The sequence below is a fragment of the Vanacampus margaritifer genome, chromosome 6 (genome assembly GCF_051991255.1).
Source record: "Vanacampus margaritifer isolate UIUO_Vmar chromosome 6, RoL_Vmar_1.0, whole genome shotgun sequence".
Taxonomy (NCBI): domain Eukaryota; kingdom Metazoa; phylum Chordata; class Actinopteri; order Syngnathiformes; family Syngnathidae; genus Vanacampus; species Vanacampus margaritifer.
Genome location: NC_135437.1, coordinates 11,769,677 through 11,794,726, shown reverse-complemented (window position 1 = coordinate 11,794,726; position 25,050 = coordinate 11,769,677). Strand labels below are relative to the sequence as shown.

The 25,050-nt window shown below is 39.6% G+C and overlaps 1 protein-coding gene across 2 annotated transcripts; it reads right to left on the bottom strand.

Moving 5' to 3' along the window:
- Positions 1-490: 490 nt before the first annotated feature.
- On the bottom strand, positions 491-24,885 carry mapk8ip2 (mitogen-activated protein kinase 8 interacting protein 2). Of its 2 annotated transcripts, none has more exons than XM_077568297.1 (14): positions 24,436-24,885; positions 15,539-15,644; positions 10,517-10,753; positions 10,343-10,421; positions 9,765-9,968; positions 7,353-9,576; positions 6,687-6,895; positions 6,037-6,112; positions 5,661-5,833; positions 5,451-5,560; positions 5,194-5,316; positions 4,599-4,669; positions 4,424-4,522; positions 491-3,705 (listed from the first exon to the last, which is right to left on the bottom strand). In XM_077568297.1, exons 1-14 carry the CDS (start codon positions 24,498-24,500, stop codon positions 3,633-3,635), a joined length of 3,849 nt encoding a protein of 1,282 aa, XP_077424423.1. In that variant the 5' UTR covers positions 24,501-24,885; the 3' UTR covers positions 491-3,632. The 2 variants fall into 2 exon arrangements, with proteins under 2 accessions (XP_077424423.1, XP_077424424.1); XM_077568298.1 differs by having other exon boundaries at positions 9,867-9,968.
- Positions 24,886-25,050: the final 165 nt, after the last annotated feature.

Below are 25,050 nucleotides of genomic sequence, written 5' to 3'. Positions count from 1 at the left end.
GAACTAATGTGAACCCATAGACAGAGAACATTGTGATAGAGTGAAGTCAGGTTTACCTCAACTGTTGCAAACATGTTCATGCAGTGTCCTTCCTTTTAATAGAATTTCTCTGCATTATTTTAATTGTTCACAAACTTCCAAGAATGGCAACGGCTTCTGAGAACTGTTTTTCACCATGCAAAAATGTGTTTAGCCCTCCCAACATCTGTCCGTCATTTGTTTTTCCACGACAAATTGGAGTTGTCGGCAGGATAAAGTAGCAAATTACAAAAGATTAAGCCAAAAATTGTACTATTACAATAAAAGCACATTTTTATTATTTAGAATAAAGTTGTCAATTGTTACTAGTCATAATACTCCAAAAAAAAGGAAATAATTAATAAAAAATGAAGTCCTAGTTTAAGATCATATATCAGTAATATTGTAAATATATATATATATTACGGTGGGTCATTGTGGTGTTTTGTAACAATAAAGACAAGAAGAACGGTTTGGGACATCAAGCATATATTTTATTCGTAAGACCAAATTCATGGCAAAGCGGATTCTATTTTTTTCCTCCCTTGAGTTGTACAAGTTTCAAAAGGTAAAAGATAAGATATGTTGCTCAGTCACATACTGCACTGTTCCTCTAATGTACGTAGAATACACAAACATCCTAACCAATTAGCAACGCAGCCACACGGTGCCTCATGGTCTCCAACATCAATTTTTGCCCAAGCGTTTTCGTATCGGGGCACAATAACCCGGTCACCGCATTGTGTCCTAAAAGTAATGCCAAAAAAAATGCTGAAAGGTCCAATTATTGCAGGTCACATATATAAATGTGTTGTTTCTTTTGTGTTGTAGTGGTCTCTTTTGAATCAATGACACACTCAGCAGTTGGATAATAGACGAAGAAAAAGGACACAGCACTACTTGGGAGTCTCTATGGTTATATACACCAGCAAAATGACAGCATTGGGATGGATGGAGATAACGGCCAAGCCCTGACAAAACCATTCTCATACATCTGTTTGAGCATTTATACAATGTCCTCAATAACCTGAATTATGAGAATACTAGTACATGGACCCTAAGATGCAAAATAAAAGCTCAAACTGCCTTCCTTATCAATGTGCCCCCTCTTGTTTATAAGATATTAAATAGTCTGCATACTGGAGATTATATGACTGATGCTCACCCTGTTGCCACGCTAAAAGCAAGAAATAAACATGAGAGCGCGTGTGACGACCAAACCTTCATACCTAAAAGCACATCCATTTTTTTTTTAGCTCGTTCAGAACAAAAACAGCAGACATTTTTACTACACGCCAGAACAGTCGTTGGTAGTGAAAATATGGCTTTTCGGTGGGCCTCTTGGCTGGCTGACAAACAAACGAATAATTGTTTTACAACACGAGCTATGTATTGTCCTACCAACAAGTTTAGGGCGACACTGAAGAGAACAAACCTCTACAACCAGAATGCAGTTGTGATGTTATGAGAGGAAAAAAGTTGTAATGTCATGAGGGAAAGTCAGATTTTTCTTTTCAAGATATAACTATAGTTTTTAGCAAAATAGTCCTATTTAATAAAGAAAAAATTTTGATATTAAGAAAAGTTAAAGTAAGTAATATAAAAATGTTAATCCTATTTTTACAAGAAAAATGTACTATTACAATGAAAAAAATTATATTTTTGGGAGAAGAGTTTCATGGGAATGAAAAAAGCCTTATTCTTCAAACAAATAAGTAAATCCTACGTGGATTAAGTCATAATACAGGGTGACACAAAAAAACGGGAATTTTTGAAGTGTGTATTGGCAGACATGAGCAAGTGTCAGCACTGCGAGACAGTGACCTTGAGCAAGTAAACACTCAGCCATTTTAGTAACCAAGATTTCAATTACTGTGAATAACATTTTTTTCTTCCATCACTCTTGGTTTTATTAGATTGCTAAAAAGTTCCCATTTTTGGTGTCACCCTGTATTATGAGGAAAAAAGTTGTATTTTTTTCAAAAATTTCCCCCCGTAATCCTACAAGAAAAAAAGGCATACATTGCCTTTTCTTTTCTTTTTTTTAAATCACAATATTATGGGGAAACAAATTTTGACAAATGTAATACTATGACGAAAATTCACATTACTTTAATAAAGTTGTCACAATAACAAAGTCATAACCTTGTGAGAATGTCGTAATCTTGCGCAAATAAAGTAGTACATAATTTTACGGATATTTTTGGGGGAGAATACATTTGTAATGTTACAAATAAAAAGACTGCAATCTTAGGAGAATGGCAAAGAAGGCTGTATTTGTACTAGAATAACAAAACTATGACAAATTACATGAAATAAGTAGAATAGACGTTTAATTCCCCAAAAATCGTTTCTGCAAAATTATTTCCAAAAAACAAGAGAATGTCCACGAGAAAAGTTGTAATCTTCAAAGAATACATTCCAATTGTTTGTTTGTTCGTTTAAATGAAAAATTACATCTTTTTTTAAAAAAAAGTATCATTCTTACCATTCATCAAAAAGATGGTAAAGTCGTAATGCAACAAGAAAAATAACGGAATCTCCCTAGTCAACCACAGGATGGCAGCAGCGAACTTTACAACATCCCAGCCACTAACAGTTCACATGGTTACCTCGCAGTACAAGTACAGTACAGTGTACTATTGTATTTTTTACAATTTCATTTGCCTAACCATGCCCTCTAAGAAAGTGGAAAGGAGTCGATGTAGGTTCTAACGCTAGCCAAGGATGTAAAAAAAAAATTGCTAAGTTGCGGACTGTTGTCCATGAAAAGATGACAAATTATTGAAAGTGAACTGTAGAAATTAAGGAAAATTTTATTTCTTACCATTCTATTTTATTGTGCAATTTTTGTGTGTTTTATATAATACAATACTGTACAATAGTGTACAGTCACGCCATGAGTACTTTTTCCCTCGTAATATTACATCTTGTTATCCAATCACATTATGACATAATTCTTGTAAGATTCTGACTACTTTTTCGTCATTTTACGATTAGTTTTTCTATTCAGCGTGGCACCTAATACAACCAAGTTGTATCGTCCAAACCGATTCCAGTTCCACCTCAGCCGACAGCCGTGAACAACCGCGAGAAAACTATCAGCTCCCCTTGTGAGTGTGGATGAGGCGCTTGTTTGTACGTCTACTTCCTATACATCTATTTACAGCACACCGTATTGTACGCGACACCGAGGTAAGCTCACTGCACTCTCTTCCAACTACTCTGCTGCTGTGTGACTACCAGTAGAAACCCACGCAGTCGGGAACGTGAAAACAAATACATATTTACAAACCTTGTCGAGCCGCTCGCCAATGTTCCTGAATACATGTCGCTGTGTGCGGTCAACCCTACGAGCCATGCATTGGGAGAGTGGTCACTAGTAGGTAGGTAGGTAGGTAGACAGGTGGTTTAAATGTCAGAAGAAGAACCTTCAAATAGCTCAGCGCATTTAGTTTGTCTCGTAGAAAACGGTCAAAGGAACCATTCCACTGAGATGGAGAGAAGATGGATTTGCTGTTGAACTGACAAGCCCAGTCTCAGAGGAGCAAAAAGAAGAAGAAGAAGCCCTCTGATGGCAAAGTGGATGAGCGTACAAGCCAAGGCAACGTGTCTTACTCCAGATAGATGTCCTCGGTGGGGCAGGCGTACTCCACGTGTTCCTGGTAATATTCCTGGAATGCCCGACTAAGCAAAACACAGACGATTAAATGTCTTTTCTGCTAGTTAGTTAAAGGGATACTTGATAATAATAAGCACATTTAGGTAAAATGTAACAACTTATATCTTACTTAAGATTTCAGTTTTTGCAGTGTAATAAAGTCCCAATACTTTTTGTGTCCAAATACGTGTCCAAATATGTTTGCCCCTAAGATATCCCAATACATTTGCTCAAAAGATGGACAAATCTCTCTACCTTAACTAGTAGCGAGACAAACGACAAGGTCAGGCTGGACAAAAGTATTAGGACACCACAAGGTCAAAAGTATTGGAGCAACATATGGACAAAAGACCAACATATTGGTGCTGGGACACCAAAAAGACAAAAGTATTGAGCCAGCATTCGGACAAAAGTATTGGGACACCAAACGGACACAATTACCTAAGGACAAAAATATTGAGACGGCGTATAGACAAAATATTCGAACACCATACGAACAGAAGTACAGTATTTGGACAAAAGTATTTATGCAGCCTGACCATGTACATTATTACTTGTTATCAAAGTTAAAATTGAGTCTTTTGCTGTTACTTTTGATTTACTGTAGCTACCTTCTTCTTACACAGGTAAAACGGTTAAAAGTGTTACATAGGGAATTTAAAACATTTCCTAAAGTTTGATAAACTTGTACTAGATTTGCATTTGTTTGACATTGTTTTTCAACCTAAGAGGATTTTCACTCACCCAACACACTCTGCTACAGGTCGCATGGACTCCTGGGAGACAAACACGTGGCACGCAAACCTGCTCAGCATGGGATGCTTAGTGATGAAGCCGAAGTAGCTGAGCAAAAGAGGAGCAAAAATCAGATAGTACATCATCACCGGCATCATAACAGGCAGAGGTTATGTCCGGTTACCAGTTGTTCCTGGGATGACAACCGCAGAAGGAGATGTTCTTCATCTGGAAGAAGTGACTGCATCTGTCAAACTGATGACATAAAAAGAAACAAAGCATTCTATTAAATGCATTTACCGCTATTTGGGGTGCCAAATTTAAAATTGGATCAAGGTTTTTATGGCCATGTTCCCTGCTGTTACAAATGACTTTAATAACCATAACATGTCAGACTTTCTATCCTAGAATCATGATCAACAGCTGACCACAAGAAAAGTACAATAGAAAGCCATTTGAGATTCAATATCCTTGATATCCAGCTAAAGATCCATCTACTAGTACACTCATTGTCCCCATTGGTAAGACAAATAAGCACACTACTAGCATGATTGTGTCTTACTAGTAACACTTTTCCCACTTGTAGTGCCTAAATCATTCTACTTGAGCTCAGAGTCGTCAATGAACCTAACATGCATTCAAATGTGGGACTAAAGTCCGAGTACGTGTAGAAGGCTCAGTAAATCAATTATGACCGCTCTTAAAACTGAGCATCTGTTGAGGTCATGAGATTGTGTGTGTACAGATTAGTTTTGAACATGTTTCTATGTTCTTCCCACCTCGTCCAGACAGTCGTATTCATCCTCCAGACTCATGATCAGCTTCACTCCTTGTAAGCTGATCTCCAGCTCACACAGGGACGGGGGGCGCACATGGACGGTCCGCTTCCGGGACAGTGCAATCTACCGCAGAGGAAATAGTGTCCAAAATACTGATTTTTTTCCCCCACAAAAAAAAACGTAATTTAAGCGCTAGTAAGCCAAGGTACCACCATACACAATTATGTGTGTTTGTTGTGTTTCAATATTTTGCTTACCTTCTGCATTGCAGCGCAAAGAATTCCGTTGCCTTGATGTTGAGGGACTTCGACGGAACCCAAGAACTGCACGTCGAACGTCTCTATCCATGCTGGGTTGCGTTTCATGGCTGGTAGCATAGAAGTATAGGTGTCAAGTTTTTTGGGCCTCATTTTTAGAAAAAAACATTGAACCTTAGAACATAAGTCAATCCGAGGTTCTCCACTCACCCAGCATCTCTTTGGAGTGACCGATGACCTCGTGAGCGTAGAAGGCGGGAAAGATTCCACGTTCTCCCGTGCGCATGTTGTAGCCTCTGTACCAGTAGTCGTCTTCCTCCTCCTCCACGAACAGAGGATCGTCCACGTCCAGCTCCAGCTCGTCTGCGTGTCTGGGGATAAACCTATACGGGGAGTTTCGGGGATTACAACACCATGATCACCAAAGATCAATTCCAGACATCCTTTATTGGATGTCCTTACTAGGGTGAGCTACAGCCTGAGAAGTGGCGTATATTCTGAAATGGTTGCAAGCCAATCACCGCACACATATAGAAAAACTACCATTTGATTGACCAGTCCGAAGATGTTCAGCATTGTATCTCACCTGTACACTGCCCTGTGTGTTTGGTCCCTCTCCTCTCCATTAATGGTGCAGGAGAAAAGTCCAAAGGATTCGGTACCTACGTGACAAACAGACAAAGTTTAAATAATAACAATAAAAGCTCCTATCCTATAGTTACAAAAATACCCCCCAAAAAACAAAAATAAAGACCACCATGCAATGGCCCTCTGACTATCAAATGACCAGAGGTGGGCATTCCGACAATATTGACGGGAGGTCCGTCAATGATGGACGCCCATTTTGTTGACGATTGAGGGAAAACTTTGAAAATTGACGAACTAAGCATTGACAGAAGGGGTTTTTCTTCCATCAATGTTATCGTCAATCCGTCAATAAATTTGGCAATCCGTCAATGACGGGGACATCCCATTTTGCTGACGAATTGATGAAAGACGATTGAAGGAACATTGACGGATGCCCACATTGAACGACGAAAACATTGACGGAAGCTGAACGAATGACGGATTGACGTTTTCGACTTGAAATATTGAGGGATGACAAAAGGGTGTCCCGACTGTTGACGAATAACGGACGCTCAAAATTCATTGACATTGTTCACATAATGCCACTCTTGTGACCTAGAGACCAATGCAAAGCTGTACAAAAAGTTATTAGTGTGCTATTTGACTCACTGGAGGAGCGTGATGTGCTATTGACAAAGACATTGAGGAACTTCTTGGAAAACGGAAGGTCCGCCTCAGGGGATGAGTCTTCTGAAGAACTTAGCAGTTCCGGCCTCACCCCCTCCTCATCGCAATAATAGTCCACCTGACCCCTCTCCAAAGGCTCTTCGTCGCATAGTGTGGAGAGCTCACTGTCGTCGCTCAGGACTGATGTGCACCTGAGAAAATGAAGGCTTTTAAAAAGGGTCACACTGAAAACTAGCTGCAAGGCATTGTGGTCTACGACTTGTTTGGTTTATTAGAGAAAGATGCAAATGTTCAATGGAAAGTTCTGTTAATAAATCAGACTAATGAGATTATTATCTAGAAAATCGTCCCCTAAACCAATATACCGTCTGTTATATCTGTATCTGTTGAATTTGCACCTTCTCGCACTAATTCTGTCGTCATTTGCCAGCTTTTCCATAGGTAATCAACATATCAGTTATACACAGACCCAAGGATTACACTAGTCAACATCCTACATGTTTACTGTAGCACCATGTAAGTAAGCTTCATTCAGTGGATAAAATACAAACATTGATTATAAAGTGCCTTTTACTACCCCAAATAAATTTGCTCCATTAAGATATTTACAACAACCTATCACAATCCAACATTACTGTCATAGCATACCTTCTGAGGCTCACTAGTTCCAGAGTTGTGTTCTCATCAACCACAAGTGTGTACTTCATGGAGTCATAGGCCAGTCCATCGTCTTCACTGGGTGGCTTCAGAGACAGGTCTTTCTCACATGGCGGGAGGTTACGGTCTGGACAGGGATGGTCCGGCATGCAGGAGTCAGCAGGAGGTGAACCATCAAGCTGTGAATCGCTACCTTTGTAAGACCGTCTCCTCAAGTCATCCAAGAATGGGTACGAGTCCCCTTGGTCATCTTCTTCATCATTGTCCGTGGAGTAGGTAAGGCTGAAGCAACGGTTGGTCTGAGCAGTAGGTATGTCCAGTGTCAGGCTGTGTTTGACTTCAGTGATTCGTTCAAGGGAGGCGGATGACCGACTAGACGTCCGGGGCTCCTTCTTCTGTCCGATGTCTTTGTCACTTATGATACTCTTGCTAAAGCTCGGAGAGTCCATGTCCTTCCTTCCCTCTAGCAAGTCATTATTTGACTCCTGGTTTTCCTCTGGTCTCTTGGTGCTCTTGGAGAGTTTATCTGAGAAGTTCATAGCAGTGGTGGAGACGCTGGCGATGCATGACGAGTAATCTGTGGTTTCTCCTGAATTCTCTACAGAGTGGTCCAGACTCAGTGGTTTGATTGTGTCACTGGTGGAGTTAGACATATAGAGGCAAGAGTTCATGGCTACACCTTCATTTGAAGGCTCCACCATCTTCATTCTCTGACTTTCCTCAACCTTAACTTTTTGGGGCAATTCACCATCCTTCTCTGATCGAATCATTTCTGGGTCCTCATCAGCAAAACTGTCTCCCTCACCAATTTCTGAGGATGGTGAGATGGTATCCGACACAGACACCTCCCTCTTGAAGCACTCCTCAGGACAGCTTATTGGATATGAGCCTTCTGAGATCATCCTGTTGACCAAATTGCTAAGCAACCACGGTGAGTCAGAGTTTTCACTCAAGTCATCCTCACTTTCTGATTCAGAATCCCCTTCGCTAGTTTCATCGTAATCATCTTCAGCAGGCATCAGCCTGGGTCCTACTGGAAGGTAGAAGGAACGTTTGAAGCACTCAAGGCTGTGGTCGGGTTCTATTTTGAGCACCATTTGTCTGGACATGCTGTCCTCACACTGCTGAGGAGGAAGGGTCTCATCTGGGTCAGCCTGGTGCTCACCAGACAGATAGTCATCCACGTTCTTTAGCTCAATCGGAGCCTGGTCATCACTGTATGACTTGGGTGGCAAAATGGGGGAGTCAACAGGGGATGGGGCGGCGATCGTTGGGGAGGGTAAAGGTGACGGAGATGGTAGTGGGGAACCTTCTTTGATTGGGTCAGGTTGGCCCAAAAACAGAGACGCTTTGAGTCCCACAATCCCACTGTCCTGTTCTAACTCTGTATCCGGGTCCAGTTCCTGGTCTGATGTGGGTGAGCTGGCCTCCTCGATGGAGTTGGTGAGGTGAGAAGAGCGCCCACTGCTGCTATCATCACTCGTCAGGTCAAGCTCTGTTTCTGAGATAGACGAGATCATATTCGAGTGCACTGGACCTCCGCAAGCAAATGCTATGTCCACTTCTCCATCAAGCTCAGAGTCAGAGCCTGGGGAGCTCAGTTCCTTATCCAGGTCTGAAGTCACGTAACCTTGCTGGTTCATGTCTGCTATCCCAGGATCTGATGACGGAGAGTGGGAGTCATGAACCGCACCCACCGGAGCTGCCAAGGCTGGAGAATCAGAACTTTTGGACAGCTCAGGATCATCTGAGTGACTGAAAGATACAGAGCTGAAGAAAGCAGCCTGCTCATAGGGTTCAATGCACGGGAACTCCACGTACGATGACGGATTCTCCTTGCACACCATGTCATATGTCTCCTTGCGCATGAACTCAACTTCAAAGTCCTTGTCCAGCTCTTCATCAGACAAGGGGGTGTCGGCACCGTCATTGCCTCCCAAAGGAGCAGTAGACGACAAACAGTGACTGGTTCCATCTGGATCCTGGTCGTTCCCAGCTTCCATGCCAGATTCGCTTGTGATTGTGTATGTGTCAGTGGCAAGCCGATTTAAATGTTTGTAGTTGTGGCCGTTGTTGAGGTCATGGTCCACCTCTGTGTCCGAACACTGGGAATGCTCATCAACAGAAGCTACTCTGGTGGTGTGGATTGAAGGGTCGGTCTTTGGTTGAGTGCCATCACCAGGGCAAGGGTGGGACTTGAGCTGACCAAATGAGCCTGAGAAGATAACATTTACAGAGAAAAATAAATTACTTCCAAGTAAAATATCAGATTGTGTATGGAATAATGCATAGGTGGTACCATGAGATCAAATGGACAAAGTTAACCGTCTGTTGGTGGGCATCACCGATGTTGGATGAAATGAGTTCTAAACTAGGTGGGCAGGCTTTTGTTTTTCCTGTTACCGTATTCAAGCCTCTCCCGCCTGTTGCCCTCCATGTCACAGAGGAGGGGCCTGTGAGGGGAATGGGGGTTCCCACCCTCCCCTGCTTGTTTTGCTGGAGTACCTTGACTCTGGGACCCTGGAGCCTGGGAAAGTGGTGAGGCTGGACATTGGCCTGTCACATGGCTACCATCCTCCAGACATGAGTGGGTTGGAGTTGTGCGGCCTGGAGAGGCAGTACAAATATATAATGATTGGTTACGATGAGTTGTAATTTATACCATACTGTATGTTCATCACAATTTAGCGTTACCAATCTGTCTGGGATATCTGGTTTCATTTAGGGTTTATTTGGACATATTCTCTATTGTATTGGTATGATATTTGGAATGTGACCAAAACCTCTTCGAAACAAAATGGCTTTTCAACCTGTTCAATTTCAGGCAAGGGTCCTTGAAACGTTCATGACTGATTTGATTGTTCGTTTAAAAATATATATACTTTCCATGGGACAATACAGAGTGAGGTTTGGATAGTCTTATCTCTTTGGTGTGTTTCCGGACATTTTGAGGCCTCCTAAATAACAACTTCTAATCTCACCCTGTGTAGATGGGTTGCGCAACGAGTCCTGCCAGCTTGCTTTCTTTGGTGACAGACTGCTGTTGTTGTTCAGTGAATCCTAATAACAGAAAAAGGGACAGAAATTCATCAAGCTCACTTGGGTATACGTTACATACAGTATACAGCACATACTGTAGGTTTCTTTATGCGTACCTGCGACACAGCCATGGTAAGGTTTAGCGTGGTGGGTCTGCTTTTCAGGGTGCCGAGGATGGGAGAGGGGGGAGGTGACGCTGAGGGAGACGGCGGCGCATCGGGGTCCACCTCCTCTTCCTCCTCCTCCTCTTCGTCTTCTTCATCTTCGTCGTCAATCATTTCAAACTCCTGGAAGTCGTCCTGGAAGGAGCACACCGGGTGGTGCATGTCGTTCTTCTCCAGGATGAGGGAGTCCTGGGAATGGGGAGTAGATGTTATCAAGTTAATAAACTCAAGCGCGCTTCTGTTCTTAACAGCAGTTACAATGGAAAATAATCCTACCATCAGTCATATACTGTGTATATATAGTAAATCACCACACATTTGCAATTTGCATAGAAACTGATTTTTGGGGAGGCACCCTAACTTCGGTTTTTAATTAAAATGTCATATATTTGCTTTTTTGTACTCAGTTCAAAGCAATAAAAGTATTATTTTGGTGCTAGCATTTACTTGTCGTGTGTGGGGTCTCGCTCTTCAAAATCAGTTAAATTGTTAAATATCACTTGACATCATGCAGCCAAGCTATGAGGAAGCTTTGTGAATAATGAAGTAGAATGTGGGTGAAAACAAAGAGCCAGAGAGGGTTGATGACAGATCAATTTGACATGCTGCTCAAGTTTCACAAGCTTTACGGGAAGGCCCGATGAACAGACCACACCTTCATCCCCATATTTGAGTGTGCTGTCTATTGAGAACTGTACTGCATCATGTTAAGAGTTGTTTCTTGACTCAATACAATGACTGGTGAGGGGTGGGTAGAGTAGCCAGAAATGCCAAAAACAAAGCAGCGTTTTGATGACAAAATTCAAGATCACAGCCATTGGTAGACTCAACTTCACAGACAATTGTGGATTTGATCTCTATTTTTACAAGAAGTGATTGATCAGGTTTGGAGTCTGCACGACGACGACGCAGCAGTTTTCTCCGGCTCTCGCACCGCTGTCTTTTTTTTAATGGGCCTATCAAAATCTCTCACATCACAATCCTGCTGACGCTGGCTTTATGTGCCACACAAACACCCGATTTTTTCAGACGAGAGCAACACTTGTTTTGAGTAGATATTAACGCGCTTGTGCTCGTCAAAATTCTCATTCCCTGTCCCTCTAATAAAAACCACCATGAGGATATGCGACCACTACAAATCTTCATGCCTCAGCTGTGTTGTGAAAAGTGCCTCTGATCTAGAGGATGATGATCATAATAACAATAATGGATGGGTTTTGTCATGATGCATCTGTTTGCACGGTCACCAAAAAAGCATGGCTATAAATAGCAACTATGTGTCAGTGAGAAAAGGGGCCTATTATAGAAAACTGACTTCTAATTACTTGAATTCAAAGAGTTAGGTCTCTGGAGTGCCTGCCGACACATCCAGTGCGAAATTGCACATCCAAATAAATCTTTTGTTATCAGACTAGTTCTGAAAATATGTCTTAAGCAAGCCGCTATGAATTTTGCCAGATGGCATCACAGTGTGGGTCTTTTACATAATACTGCCTCTGCATCAAATTTAACTTTCTACACCCATGATTTAGCAGCAACGCCTGGCCAAAATCACCATTTTCAAGTGACGGTCAGAATCTGACGTCTGAAACACTATTGCGTCAGAACCACAATGTAAGCAGCAGCGCTGCATGTTTTGTTGGTTGAACTGATTTGCATTGGTTAACAGCATTAGCTTCTGCTAAGTGGGACTGTGGGACATAAAGTCAACAGATTTAAATTGTGAAGAAAACAATGTCTAATACTGTATGTTTTCTTTAATCGATAAGGTCATTCACAGTAACTAACAGAAGCACAACCGGATTGCTTCACGGTCAAACTGGTGAATAATTTGACAGGGTTGCAGATCTCCCTTAATTGATTTGTGCTTTTCAAAAGCACCTCGATATGGCAGCATCCCTGGACGGAGATCAGTTAGCACAAATTGCTCATGCATGGAAGAAAAAAAAGAGGTCAGCACAACTTTTAGATGTCCAATTAGCAGACCCGCAAGACTAATTTTATGCCTCTGCCGCAGTCCAAACAGTCGTTCGAGATGGCAGTTTGAGCACCATTAAGACAGTCAACTTCTTGTAATCATGCAAATCAGCCCGGCAAATCTGACACGACAAAAATAAATACAGTGAATCCCCGTGCACTTTAAACTTATTTAAACACATTGTAAACGTATTTGAACACCTAATGACAAGCATGAAAAGTAAAGACAATATAATTCATATTGTAGCTTCAGTGTGTTAAACACAGTATGTGCCTTTAAGAGGCGGGTCATGGTGTGGTAGCCATGTGATGTTGGCGAGTCTGCGTGTGAGTATCTGGGGGTTAGCAGTGGTCAACATCAGATTCTGCTTGAGTGTGCTCATTCTGTTTATTTGTTTGACCATTTTAATAAATGGCTGACTATGGCTCTTTTCCCACATGGAAGGAGGTTATACTGTAACGTTAAAAGTGATCGCTTATAAATTCGTTTTTTAAAATACACAGAATATATTCCTACAAAGTACTGGTTGCATAAACTGATGAGATCCAATACAAAAGCTGCAGTGTGAAATTCTGGCTAACCAAAGTTCAGACCAGATTGTTTTAATTATTAACAGTGGTTAACCTTTATTTTTTTGTATTTTTACGACAGTCAAGAATATTAAAATGTTGCCTGTATAGTAAAGTAAGGTTTTTAAAGTATTTAAGTATTTCTAATATGAAACCGTATATCAATGTATTGACCAAAGACCAGTGACCGGATACATGAAAATATACCAATTTCCATCCTTAGTCATCAAAATATATGTGTTTTGTTTTTTGTATCTTTGCACAAGATCCTTTCAAAGGGACACCCATGCGCAGATTAAAAACTGAACCTCTGTGACTAATTGTAATTAATCAGGTCTGGGGATTGGGGTCAAAGGATAATCTCAAGGTTGGAGCTTCTGTCAACAAATATCACACCGCGTTATGATCGTCACCCTTTGCAGAGTCAGTGCACGGAAGAGCGACTGCCCCAGGGGGTTGAAATGACGACAAGTGCAAATTCAATCTGAAATGTTGTGTGTGTGACATTTCCCTGTCTGGCTTTTGTTGCTCTTACTCCTAAATGTCCTTGTGCAGGTCCGGGGGCAGCTGGCCGAGTCTGATCCAGCTACTGTCAGCAAGATGTAGCCCTCGAAGCTATGGTTCATCCTGATTTGTTTTATGGGGGGCAGTCAGATGTGTATGGCTGTGTGTCATTCTCACAATGCATGAGTTGTACATCAGAAAATGAAATCTCTTTCATGCAGGCTTTTGTTGGTGCGCTTGAAAAGCAAAGACATTGCAGAAGCTTAAGACGTGAGCTAAAGCTTCTCAAGTAATGATATCTCAGATCATTCCGCTCAATGGGTTGGAGGCAGTAGATAGGGAAGAAAAGACTGCAGCGGAGGGAAAGAAGTGGATAGAAGGATGGAGTTGAGAAGGAAGAAGAGAAGGCAGGAAGGAAAAACAAGGCGGGAGAGAGTGACGGTAGGATTTCACAAAAGGGAAGAAAAGAGGTAGGGGTAGATAGAGGGAAGAAGTTGTGGAAAGAGTGAGGGAAAGCTCCGGGAGAGAAGTAAGGAAGGGGGAGGGAGGGCATGAAAGAGGAGATACAGAAGGACATCAAATGGGGAGAAAGAAAGAAAGAAAGAAAGAAAGAAAGGAAGAAAGAAAGAAAGAAAGAAAGAAAGAAAGAAAAATGGAAAAGGTAGAGAAGGAAGTAGAGAGGGAACGACAGCACATGAAGAAAGGGAAGAAAGTGTAAGTAAAGGCAATAGGATATGAAAGAGAAGGTAGAGAAGGAAGCGAGAGGACACGAAGAAGGGTGGTAGGATTGGTAGAAGTGGAAGGACCGAGGACATACAGGAGATAGGGGAGGAGGTAAAGAAGGAGGGGGGGTTGGACATTAAAGAGGTAGACCATGAAGAAAAAGGTAGAGAGGGAAGAGCTAGGAGATGTAGAAGGACATAGGGAAGGAGTTAGGACATGAAAGAGGATCTAGAGAAGATGGAAAACATGAAGAAGGAGGTAAGGATGAAGGTTGAAGGGGAAGGAGGGAGGACATGAAGGATACAGGAAAAGTGGTATAGAAGGACAGATTTAGTACATTAAAGAGGAAATAGAGAAGGACGTACACATGGAAGGCATTAGGACACATCATAGGAGATAGAGATGGAAAGAGAGGACATGAAGAAGGAAGTTGGGCGGGCAGGAACTAAGACACGAAAGAGGAGGTAGTAAGGGAAGGAGTTTGAACATGTAGAAAGAGCTAAGGAAGCGATAGAGGGTGGCGGGAGATGAAACAGGAGGTAGGGAAGGAGCTAGGACATGTAGAAAGATATAGGGAAGGAGATAGGACATGAAGCAGGAATTATGAAAAGATGTAGAGAGGGAAAGTATTAAGACACATAAGGTGACAGAGAGAAGCAGCCAGGGCATGAAGGGAAGAAGAGAATTGGTTCTGCCTAACGTTACCAATATTAGCATTCGTGGTCAGCTGCCCTTTGCTGCAGTCATGGCTCTGGGCCACCGGCATAAAACATTTACACACCACATGATGGATGCAGAGAAAGGAAGAGTGAGTCCGGCATACAGTAAGGACGCGAGAGGATACTTTTTTCAAAGGAGCTAATTAAGGGATAAGCTTGGAATGATAGCTCTAATGACGCAATTATACACGCATTCACTTCCTCATTGCGCAATTATACCAACCAGAGGCTTTTTGCAGTTTGTGCCAACGGTGTCATATGAAAGACATTTAGATCATCATTGTCAGCCTCTTATTACAATTTCATAGGATTTAAAGGAGACATATTGTGAGAACTGACTTTTTTTTAATAGCTTGATGGCCAACCACCTCAAGTAAATCTTTTGTGATCGGTCTATTTCTGGAATTGTGTCTGTGATGGAGCCCTTCTGAATTGTGCCGTAGGAGGCCGAAATCAGGATTTAAAGACACAGTAGCCTTACCTTTTCATAGGGATCCGAGTCGTAATTTAGGCCAATCCCGCAGTCATCTGTGATTTCGGAGAGATCTTCATCGTCAAACTCCTCCAGGCTGATGTCGTGGGAAGGCCTAACAAACGCAGACACACCGCAGTCAACACATGTTGACGTACATACACATTGACCTAGATTTATCTTTACGTGGATTATTTGATAAACATCTGCATCATTTATTTATTTATTCTTGAAAAAAAATACCAACCAGAAATATTTATCTAAGTCCCACCGGGCAACAAGCGATGCAACCAAATGAGACTTAAGTCATGACAAAATTACAGCTGGAGATTCCCACCCCACGTGCACGTTTTGCATTGCAAACATACCAAAAAAAGGAAAAAGAATGGCAAAAACATATATATAAAATACAAAAATAAATGCAAATTCTTTAATTCTTTAAAACTACTTTGCTGCGTCTGCATTTTTTTTGCATTAAAAATATGAAAAAACAACAAAGGTAAAATAAAAAAATAAAAAAATTACTACAAAATATTGTAAAACAAAAAGAATTGGATCAAAAATATATTTTACTGTATAATTTCAATTAATAATTTTTGTTAAAAAGCAAATCTGACAAAAAATAAACCACAAAAAAATAACAAAATAAAAATAAATATCAGTTATGTTGCGGTGTCCAGCAAAATTTGGCAAAATTACCCCCAAAAATAAAAACCAAAGCTACCAAAAAATACCCCAAAAATAGAAACCAAATCTATAATACTAAAATTATTTATATATATATATATATAAAATAATCATAATAAATAAATAATAAATAAAAATACCCCAAATCAAAAATCTATTCTATAATTCTGTCGAGCTTCATACTAAATCTTTTTTGCATTGAAAAATATAAACAAAAACGTCCACAAAAAAAATGAAATTTTAAATAGAAACTAAAATTGATTCTAGAAACTAAAATTGATTCTTTAATTGTGGTGCTATAGTGAAAAAAAAAACATACCAAATATCTATTCTGGTATTTTGTTAAACTACCTTGCTGTGTAGTGGAATTGCTTTGTTTTGTTTTAATTAAAAAATAGAAAAATCAAAACTCCCCCTCCCAAAACAACAATAAAAAAAAGACAAACCAACAAAATAAAAACAAAAATTACCACATAGATAAATAAAAAGTGCAAACAAAAAATCAATTCTGCAGTTGTGTCTCACTACGTCATCTTTTTTGCATTAACAACTACAATCCCTGCCACTATTTTTAGACGTTGTGTAGAAGTTGAAAGCATAAGCCAGAAGCAATCGGTCTGCCACTCATTCACAAGTCACAGCAGGTAAAGTCCGTAAAGTTGACGCGCCATGTAATGCATGACCAGTTTGCGTCGTTAGCCCCAAATTCAACGGTGCCTCATTATCTGTGGCGCACATTCGTTTTCTACAGCAGCTGTCTTGCAATTGTGTCACAAGGAAATGCTGCATTGCAGTACTTCTAATGGAGGGGAAAGGACACCACCCGCACTGTGCATGCAAGAAAGCTTATGTTGTGCACAATGTCAAGGAGCAAATCCTCATGTCAAAGGTGGACGCTGTTATGATTTCCCTTTGATGCAACAGAAAGCAACTGATGAGCATAATTGAGAAAGAAAAATTACACTGTGTCGTATAAAAAACATGTAAATTGATATGAACTGGTTTTATATGCTGTACTAGTGTACACAGTGGAGTATTTGTGGTTTACATATGTGCCTTTAAAAGACATGGCAAAGAGAATGACGTCAGAAGGCTACAGGTGGTCAAAATACAGTATGTGAGCATCTTAGGTATGAGAGGTGACCTACAGGAGTTCTTTATGAGTGTTGTCTTTTTGTCTTTAACGGCTTGTCCCATAACATTACCTTAATTTCTCTACTTTTTGGACTTCTCTCACACACAATTCACATTTGGCCCGTAACACTTAACTTGAAAAACTTGTAATTTGGGGCACTCGTAACTCAAGGTACCTACTGCTGTATTTGTAAGCATTTGACCAGTCGTGATACTAAGCGAATACAGGTTTTATATTGGTTGCCACGGTGACCCTGTATCATCTAATATAGTGGCCTATAGCGGTGGTTCTCAACCCTGGTCCTCGAGTACCCTTATCCAGCCTGTTTTCCGTGTCTCCCACAAGCAACACATGTGTTTCAAATGATCAGCTAATCAGCAAGCTCTGCATGAAACCTGATAACGATCTTCAGCTGTGTTGGCTGGGGAGACACGGAAAACAAGCTGGTGGTCAAGCAAATCCGCTGTCACTTAAGAAAAGAAAAACAATAAGGACAAAAATAACTTTTTTTCCCTTGGCACATTTTACAATTGTAAATCATTGGATTTTTTGTGTGTTTTAAAGGATTGTAAATATTTTGTATAAGCCATGTTTAGCTTGTTTTATATTTGGAATTTGAATGTGTTTGTAAATGATGTGTAAGTAAACAAAGTTCTTTAAAAACTGAAAACAAGCTGGATAGGGGTACTCCAGGACCGGGGCTAAAAAAACTGTGGCTTATAGTACTGGTGGACCAGCCAGGACACCAATTATTTAGCATTAATTTTGATGATAATGTTATATGTAATGTTACTGTTCACAGTCGTTGTGTGCTGCGCGCGCAAAAATCAGCAATAATTTAAAATACAAATAAAATACTGTAAATACAAATATGGTGGTGGGGGAGGGATGTCTTAATTATGTACAAAAGAATGAAATGCAAATAAATATATAGTGATAATCCCCCCAAAAAATCCAGAGAGAGAGAGAGAGCAGAGAGGAGGGAAAAAAGTAATTTAATTCATATTTTTAATGCAATAGTGAGAACTTTAAATATCACTTCATTATATTCACTTCAACGCCCCCCCCCCCCCAATTTATTTACCACAATGGTTTGAAAAGAAATACTGGATCATCATTATTATTATTTATTTATTTTTTATTATTATTATTATTATTATTATTATTACAAGTAGTGGTAGTAGAGGTAGAAGTTAGTAGTAGTAGATAAATATGAACGGCAAAAAAAACCACAAATGAACAGAAAGTTAAAAATTCAATTGATAGCTTTATTGGATAATGATGTGTTTGTTTTTTTATTTTACATGTGATTTTATTCACCACAGAGGCTTAAAATTATAATTCACACTTATAGGGGAGGCACAATAACATTGTGAATATAAAACTAGAAATTCCATTTAAAAAACTCTTGGGTCATCACAGAAAGCTTCTGAATTGGGGAACTGAGACTCAGTGGTAATTGGACTGTAAATAGTGATTCATATTGTTCAATTCAAAAGCACATATGGTTGGTCACAATTCAGTAAGCAAAGAAATAACATTACAAAAAAGTATCAAGATAAACTTCGATTCTGCCTTCTCCGCGTTCTCTTCTCAAAAATACACTGCTGAAATATTTCTTTGTAGTAACTACGTCCAAATGAAGCAAACAATAATAACAATGTCAACGTACTGTGTTCTGTGTGCGTCACAACACCTTCCAAGTCTTTCCATCCAAACTGTTGAATAGATTCAAACTCTGCCAACAGGCGTGGGCGTCGATTCAGGCTCTGCGGGACGCACAAACTGACTACCAAATGCCTCAACTGTCAAATTGTGTGTGAAACTACGCGTTGGAACTCTCAAAAACTGCTGGCTAATGCTTAGAGATGCTGTTGAAAATAAATAAATAAATCAGGGCCATGATGCTGCTTAATTGATTCAATAGCAAGAGGGAGAGTTAGTAGTCGCCGGTCAGAGACAGAACAGAAGTCTTTTTCACACGGATATCTCGCAAATTAGCTGCATCTGAACTGTAATGGGATATCTGTCTTAACAGGAAAGAAGAATATCCTCATAATAAAAACTACAGATCTATTCACAAACACTGACCCATAAAAATACATGACATGGACTCTTTGACTATTTCAAGAATCCCCAAAGGCCCTTCAAAGACCAACAGGTGCATTTCTGTGGGAAACTGTGCAAATGTGGTGGAAACACAGACAGTTCTCAGGAATGTTTCATGCTCCCTCTTGAACACGGTTACCGCCATCCCATAAAAAAACAGAGATGGCATGTACAGTTTCAGTTTCAAGATTCTCCCCATTCACATAGCTGATCCTTGATTCAACACGTTGGTAAATCTAGCATCCATTTTGGTCGCCTCAGTGTACACAAACTTTGTATGAGCTGTACAACAGAATGACACATTTGAATATTTTCATCTTTGTGGACAGTATTTTGGGTCATTTGGGACAATTTGAGCAAATTTCAAGATGAAAGAATGACATTGAGGGTATTTGTATCGCTATCAAATGTCATATTTGACAGTACGTAAATGTAAAAGAAGAGTTCTCGGGTGTCTTGATAGAAACACTTTTAAAGGGACCAGCAGCAAATCGTAATTTTTAATAGTTTTTCAGTTTTATTGGAGGTTTCCAGAGGCTCTGCAAATTCCTAGATAGCGCAAAAAGCACAATTTTTTTTAAGAAAAAAAACTGAGAATAATTCCCCTAACGATTTTTTTTTTTTAATAAAATAAAGGCTTGGAATTGCCTATAGATGCCATATGGTGGTGACGAGGGGTGTTAGAAAAAATCGATTCGGCAATATATCGCGATATTACAGCGCGCAATTCTCGAATCGATTCAATATGCGGCCGAATCGATTTTCAAACATCAATTTTTTTATGGGAATATTTAACAAAACGTCTTACTGAGGGTTAGGATTTACACATTAAGCATGGAAGAAAGTTATATTAATGGAACATTAAGCCTTAATATTTGATTTCAGTGCTGTTCAAACATGAAACAGACTGCAACCTGAATTTTCAGATAAATAAATAAATTGTCATACAAATCTTACAGTGTACATGTACAAGTTTACTGATTAGTATTTTCTAAATTTGAGTTAAAAAAAATCACAATAATCAATGTATAGATTCGTATCGGGATTAATCGAATCGAATCGTGACCTATGAATCGTGATATGAATCGAATCGCCAGGTACTAGGCAATTCACACCCCTAGTGGTGACAAAGCAATAATTTATATGAGATATGGCTTTGGCCTAGCACAACACAGTGAATAGCCAAGTTGGCAAATAACAAAGGGGAGGTCTGGGCGAAAAAAAAAGAGCAAATTTGTGAATGCTGAATTGTGAATATTCACATCATACCAAAATTGTAAATACCGAATGAAAGAAAGAACAATTAAGGCTTTAATAATAAATAGGATAGCACCTGCTCCACGATGACATCATCATTTTTAAAGAGCCAAGGACATTTATTTCGTGAGTCATGCAGGAGATCAATTTCGCAGGCTTGTCACCCTGCTGTCACTCCTCACAAATGTGCGTACACACACACACTTTTGAGTCATGCCTTTCAACCTAATGAAGGAGCCCTTTGTTAAGCGCATACCATTTTACCAAGGAGTAAGAGCATATTGTGTACTACTATCATCAAATGATCTAATGCCATGACTATTTTTTCATTATACATGCATTCAACCCCCCTAAAGTCCATTTCTAATTCTTCTAAATCTGAAAGTGTTTCTGATGAAATCAATGGCAAAGGAACAACCCTCTTTGCCACAATAATGACTTCAAGCTCAAATTCAGCTAAACACTAAAACTCATCCTTTCGGTAAAATTCTGTTCACCAAACATGAGGAACTATTCAGCCTAACAAATCATATCCTGGCTATGGATATGATTTAATAAGTGCATGAATGAGTGTCTTCTGGCTTTATCTTAAGACCGTTTCGTAGAATTTGTACATAAAGGTGGTATGTTTGAAAAATAAATGTAGTGGAATTAGTAGAAACTAAATAAAAAAAAATACACCTTCTGCTTTAACAACTTAACGAGTCTACGTTCACACTGTGATGCCCAATTTAGATATTTTCATTTATCTGATCTTTTTATGTACTCGTTGACATTATGAGATTTTTTTTTATTGCTATTATTTTATTATACTCTATTATCATTTTATTCTGTTATTTTTACTAATTTATTTTCTGGTTGTTCTTTCAAGTTATATTTACTGTTGATTTTTGGTGGTTGAAGAAATATTAAGTTTTGGAATCAATTAATAATCATGCTTATTAATCACGAACACAATATCAATCACAATAATTGTGGTTATTATTTTTCCATAATCACCCAACCCTATAAATTATTGTTTACAATAGTACATTACGTTCCATTAGTTTTCCCTATAGTGAAAAGAAGAAAAAAAAAGTGTTCCCTATAGTGTGGATTTGACAACAAAATATAAATGAATTAAATTGAATTAATTACATTTAAATTCATCATCGATGTAGCATCATTTTTAAAAGATAATAATGATAAAAAATAATAAATATAAAATGAGGAGTATTTTTTTGTTATATGTATATTATTCTATTCTAATGTCCATAATAATAACAGAAAATAATTTACTAGCCAGATGAAAATTGTCATTCCAACAAAACAATGCTCTTTTTTTTTTTGCACATCTCAATTTACATGTACAGTATGTACATTGCACATTAATGCAAATACATTTTTAATATTATCATTAGCAGTAGTAATAGTTGTAGTAGAAGAAGTAGCATTTGCTGTTTGACTTTCTAGTTGGGAAGTGTGTTGCTTCACCACAAGGGAAATACAGTGGATATAAAAAGTCTACACACCCCTTTTCAAATGCCAGGTTTTTGTCATATAAAAAATGAGGTCAAGATCAAATATTTTAAAAAAAAATCCACCATTACTGTGACCTTTAACCTGTAGAACTTAATTGATGTGGGGGGGTAAATATTTTCGAGAGGGGAAGTACACAGTTCAAATTTAACCATCGGCATTTGAAGTGCCTTTGACCCCAAATGAAGTTCAGATGTTCTTTCAGACCTTTCCTGACATTTTTGTGCAAAACTGTCTTTTTAACAGGGGTGTGCATACTTTTTCTATCCAATGTTTATGTCAACCAAGCAATGTAAAATTAATTCCAAAATAATAAAAATACAGTAAAAATATTAATAATAATAATAATATCTATTAAAAATAAATGAGAAGTGAATAATTTGTTTTTATCATTTTGGCAAAATTATATTATCATAATAACAACAAATACCGGCTGCATCAGTTGAAAAATAGTCAACTTGAAACTCAAATTTGTGTACGACCTCTCAATTTACATGCATATATCATAAATACATTAGTTAAAAGTAGTAGTAGTAGTGCAGTAGCATTGGGGCAAAGCGTGTTCATTCAGAAATACTTGCAGAAAAAATAATAATAACGATAATGTAATTCTATCCATCAGATTAAAGATTGACTCAATTTGTCGAGATGAGTTAGCGCGTTGTTACATAAAGCGGATTACATGACAGGTGCACGTTTTGGTCCTCATTCGTCACAACGTGCATGCTCCACAACTTAATATTCTATCAGTCAGATGTTATGACAATAGTTATTACATTTGACATTTTTGGGAACGATATGATTAAGAGCAGCACGGCCAATCAACTGTCGCTGTGCCGCGAGGTCACGTGTTGTCGAGTAGCATCGATCTGAAAGCATGTGGAGATAAAGCTGCAGCGTTGAAACTAAATCCTGCAAAAGTGCACAGTGTTGAATAACAAATCCTGTGGGATTGCTAATGTGATTGTGTGTGCGTGTGATATGAGACATTTGCATCATTTATGATGCTCTATGTAATAAAAAATAATACTGTCGTTATTATTATAATACATATTTTAGTTTTAGTCGCTTTTGGGTAATGTTTCAAGGTCAAACGGAAGGACGATTTTAGATTTGGGATCGTTTGGCCAGCATTTTGGAGCTAAATGGAATATTAATCATACATCAATACGCTAAGTTACTCAAAATTATGAATGCGAAAAAAAATTGTTACCTAAAAAATTTGCTCTCATACGACTACAAAAAATAGATCCTTTTTTTTTACTGTTCTCCTAACCTTATCACTTTATTCACAAAACAACTACTTTAGTATATCCTTAATTAAACGTATTTTTTCATTTAAAGGTGCATTGTGGAGTTTAAAATGTTAAAGCTTTTTCTACATCATGCATGCTCCACCAATGCCCAGATGAGTGCAAAGATCCCTGACTTTTGAACTGCGACTGCGCCTATCAGCTTGTATCTTCCCTTTAGTGTGGAGTGTTCGGGCACAAACAACAAACAACCATTCACACTCACATTCATATTCTATATTTAAAACAGTATATGGCATTATTGTTCAATTGTTTGTGGACATTAAATTACATCATGTTATTTTACATCATCGTTTACTATCATCAGATTCTCGTGTAGTTCTTGAGATATTATTTTGACTAGATTTTGTTGATTTATTTTTGAACTGTGCATTTTTACAACACTTGAGTTTGAAATTAACAAATAAATTGAATGATTAGATTTGAGCTCGTCTTGGGTGCAAGTGGTTTGAGCAAGCGTCCCTAATGTTGTGGCCGGTTTGTTGCATTGCACGAGCGATTCCAATCATCTCAAAGAGCCAAGAGTCATTCTGCAGTACAGTATATGGATTTCCGCTCAAGTGTACCCCAGTGGTGATGATGCCGTGCATCCCACTCACACTCGTGTGTTTCATGCATCATCACAAATCACTTCCCAGCATCAGCCAGCGTGCACCAAGGCGCCAATCAGGATCAGGGCGTGGGCCTGCACAGCACCGCAAGGCCACAGCAGACAACAACACCACACTAGAAAGCGTATTCACAACCATTTGTTGTTGTTTCCGACATGAATGACGCCATTTTTATTCCCGCATGTTGCATCGGAATGAGGCGCAAGCAAGCAAGAAGCTTCTCTTCCCTTCATGTCCTCCCCCACACGCCACGCAGCATCCAGCGCACCCTCTTACCTGCAGCCCGGAGGAGAGAGGGAGTGGAACGTATTGAGGGAGAACATCTCAGCCCGGTCCGCCATCTTCTCTGACTCGCGAGCCCACTATGTGGTGGAGACGATCACGGAGGGGAAACGGCAGTCCATCCACGGCAAGGGCGTTCGCAGGGTGGCTTTTCTTTTTCTTCCACCACCACTCCGTCTTGTTCAGTCGTGGATGTTGCGCGTGCAGCAGCAATCGAACATCCACGCAGAGGGGAGGGAGGGAGGCAAGGGAATGCCGACTCGGTTTAAATAATCTGCATGGAAACAAACAACAAAATCCCGAATTATGATCCAATATGTCAGACAAAGTGTCTCCCCCCCCTTGCGAACGTCTGTCTGAGGATGACGGTGAAGAGGGTGGAGAGGTTGAGGATGCTGCGGGTGACACACGACGGAAGCTCGCAGGCAGCAGTGCGGAGACGGGCGGGGGCAGGTTGGGGGGGATAGCGTCATTTAGACCCAGTGGGATGCGCGCAGAGGGAGTGGAGGGATAGTCCACCAGCAGTGACGTCACCGGAGGAGGGGAAAAAAGCCTCGTTTTTTAAAATCACTTTTGATTGAATGTTTTTTTTCGGACATGCATTACAAA

What these genes read in the sequence shown, in the direction of transcription:
- mapk8ip2 (XM_077568297.1), bottom strand. Translation starts at nt 24,500, where the DNA reads ATGGCGGACCGGGCTGAGATGTTCTCCCTCAATACGTTCCACTCCCTC. An exon ending in GCGGGAGAGGCTTGAATACG is followed by an intron (nt 9,577 to 9,764) that starts GTAACAGGAAAA and finishes TTATCTTCTCAG; the next exon opens with GCTCATTTGGTCAGCTCAAG. An exon ending in GAACTAGTGAGCCTCAGAAG is followed by an intron (nt 6,896 to 7,352) that starts GTATGCTATGAC and finishes TCATTTTCTCAG; the next exon opens with GTGCACATCAGTCCTGAGCG.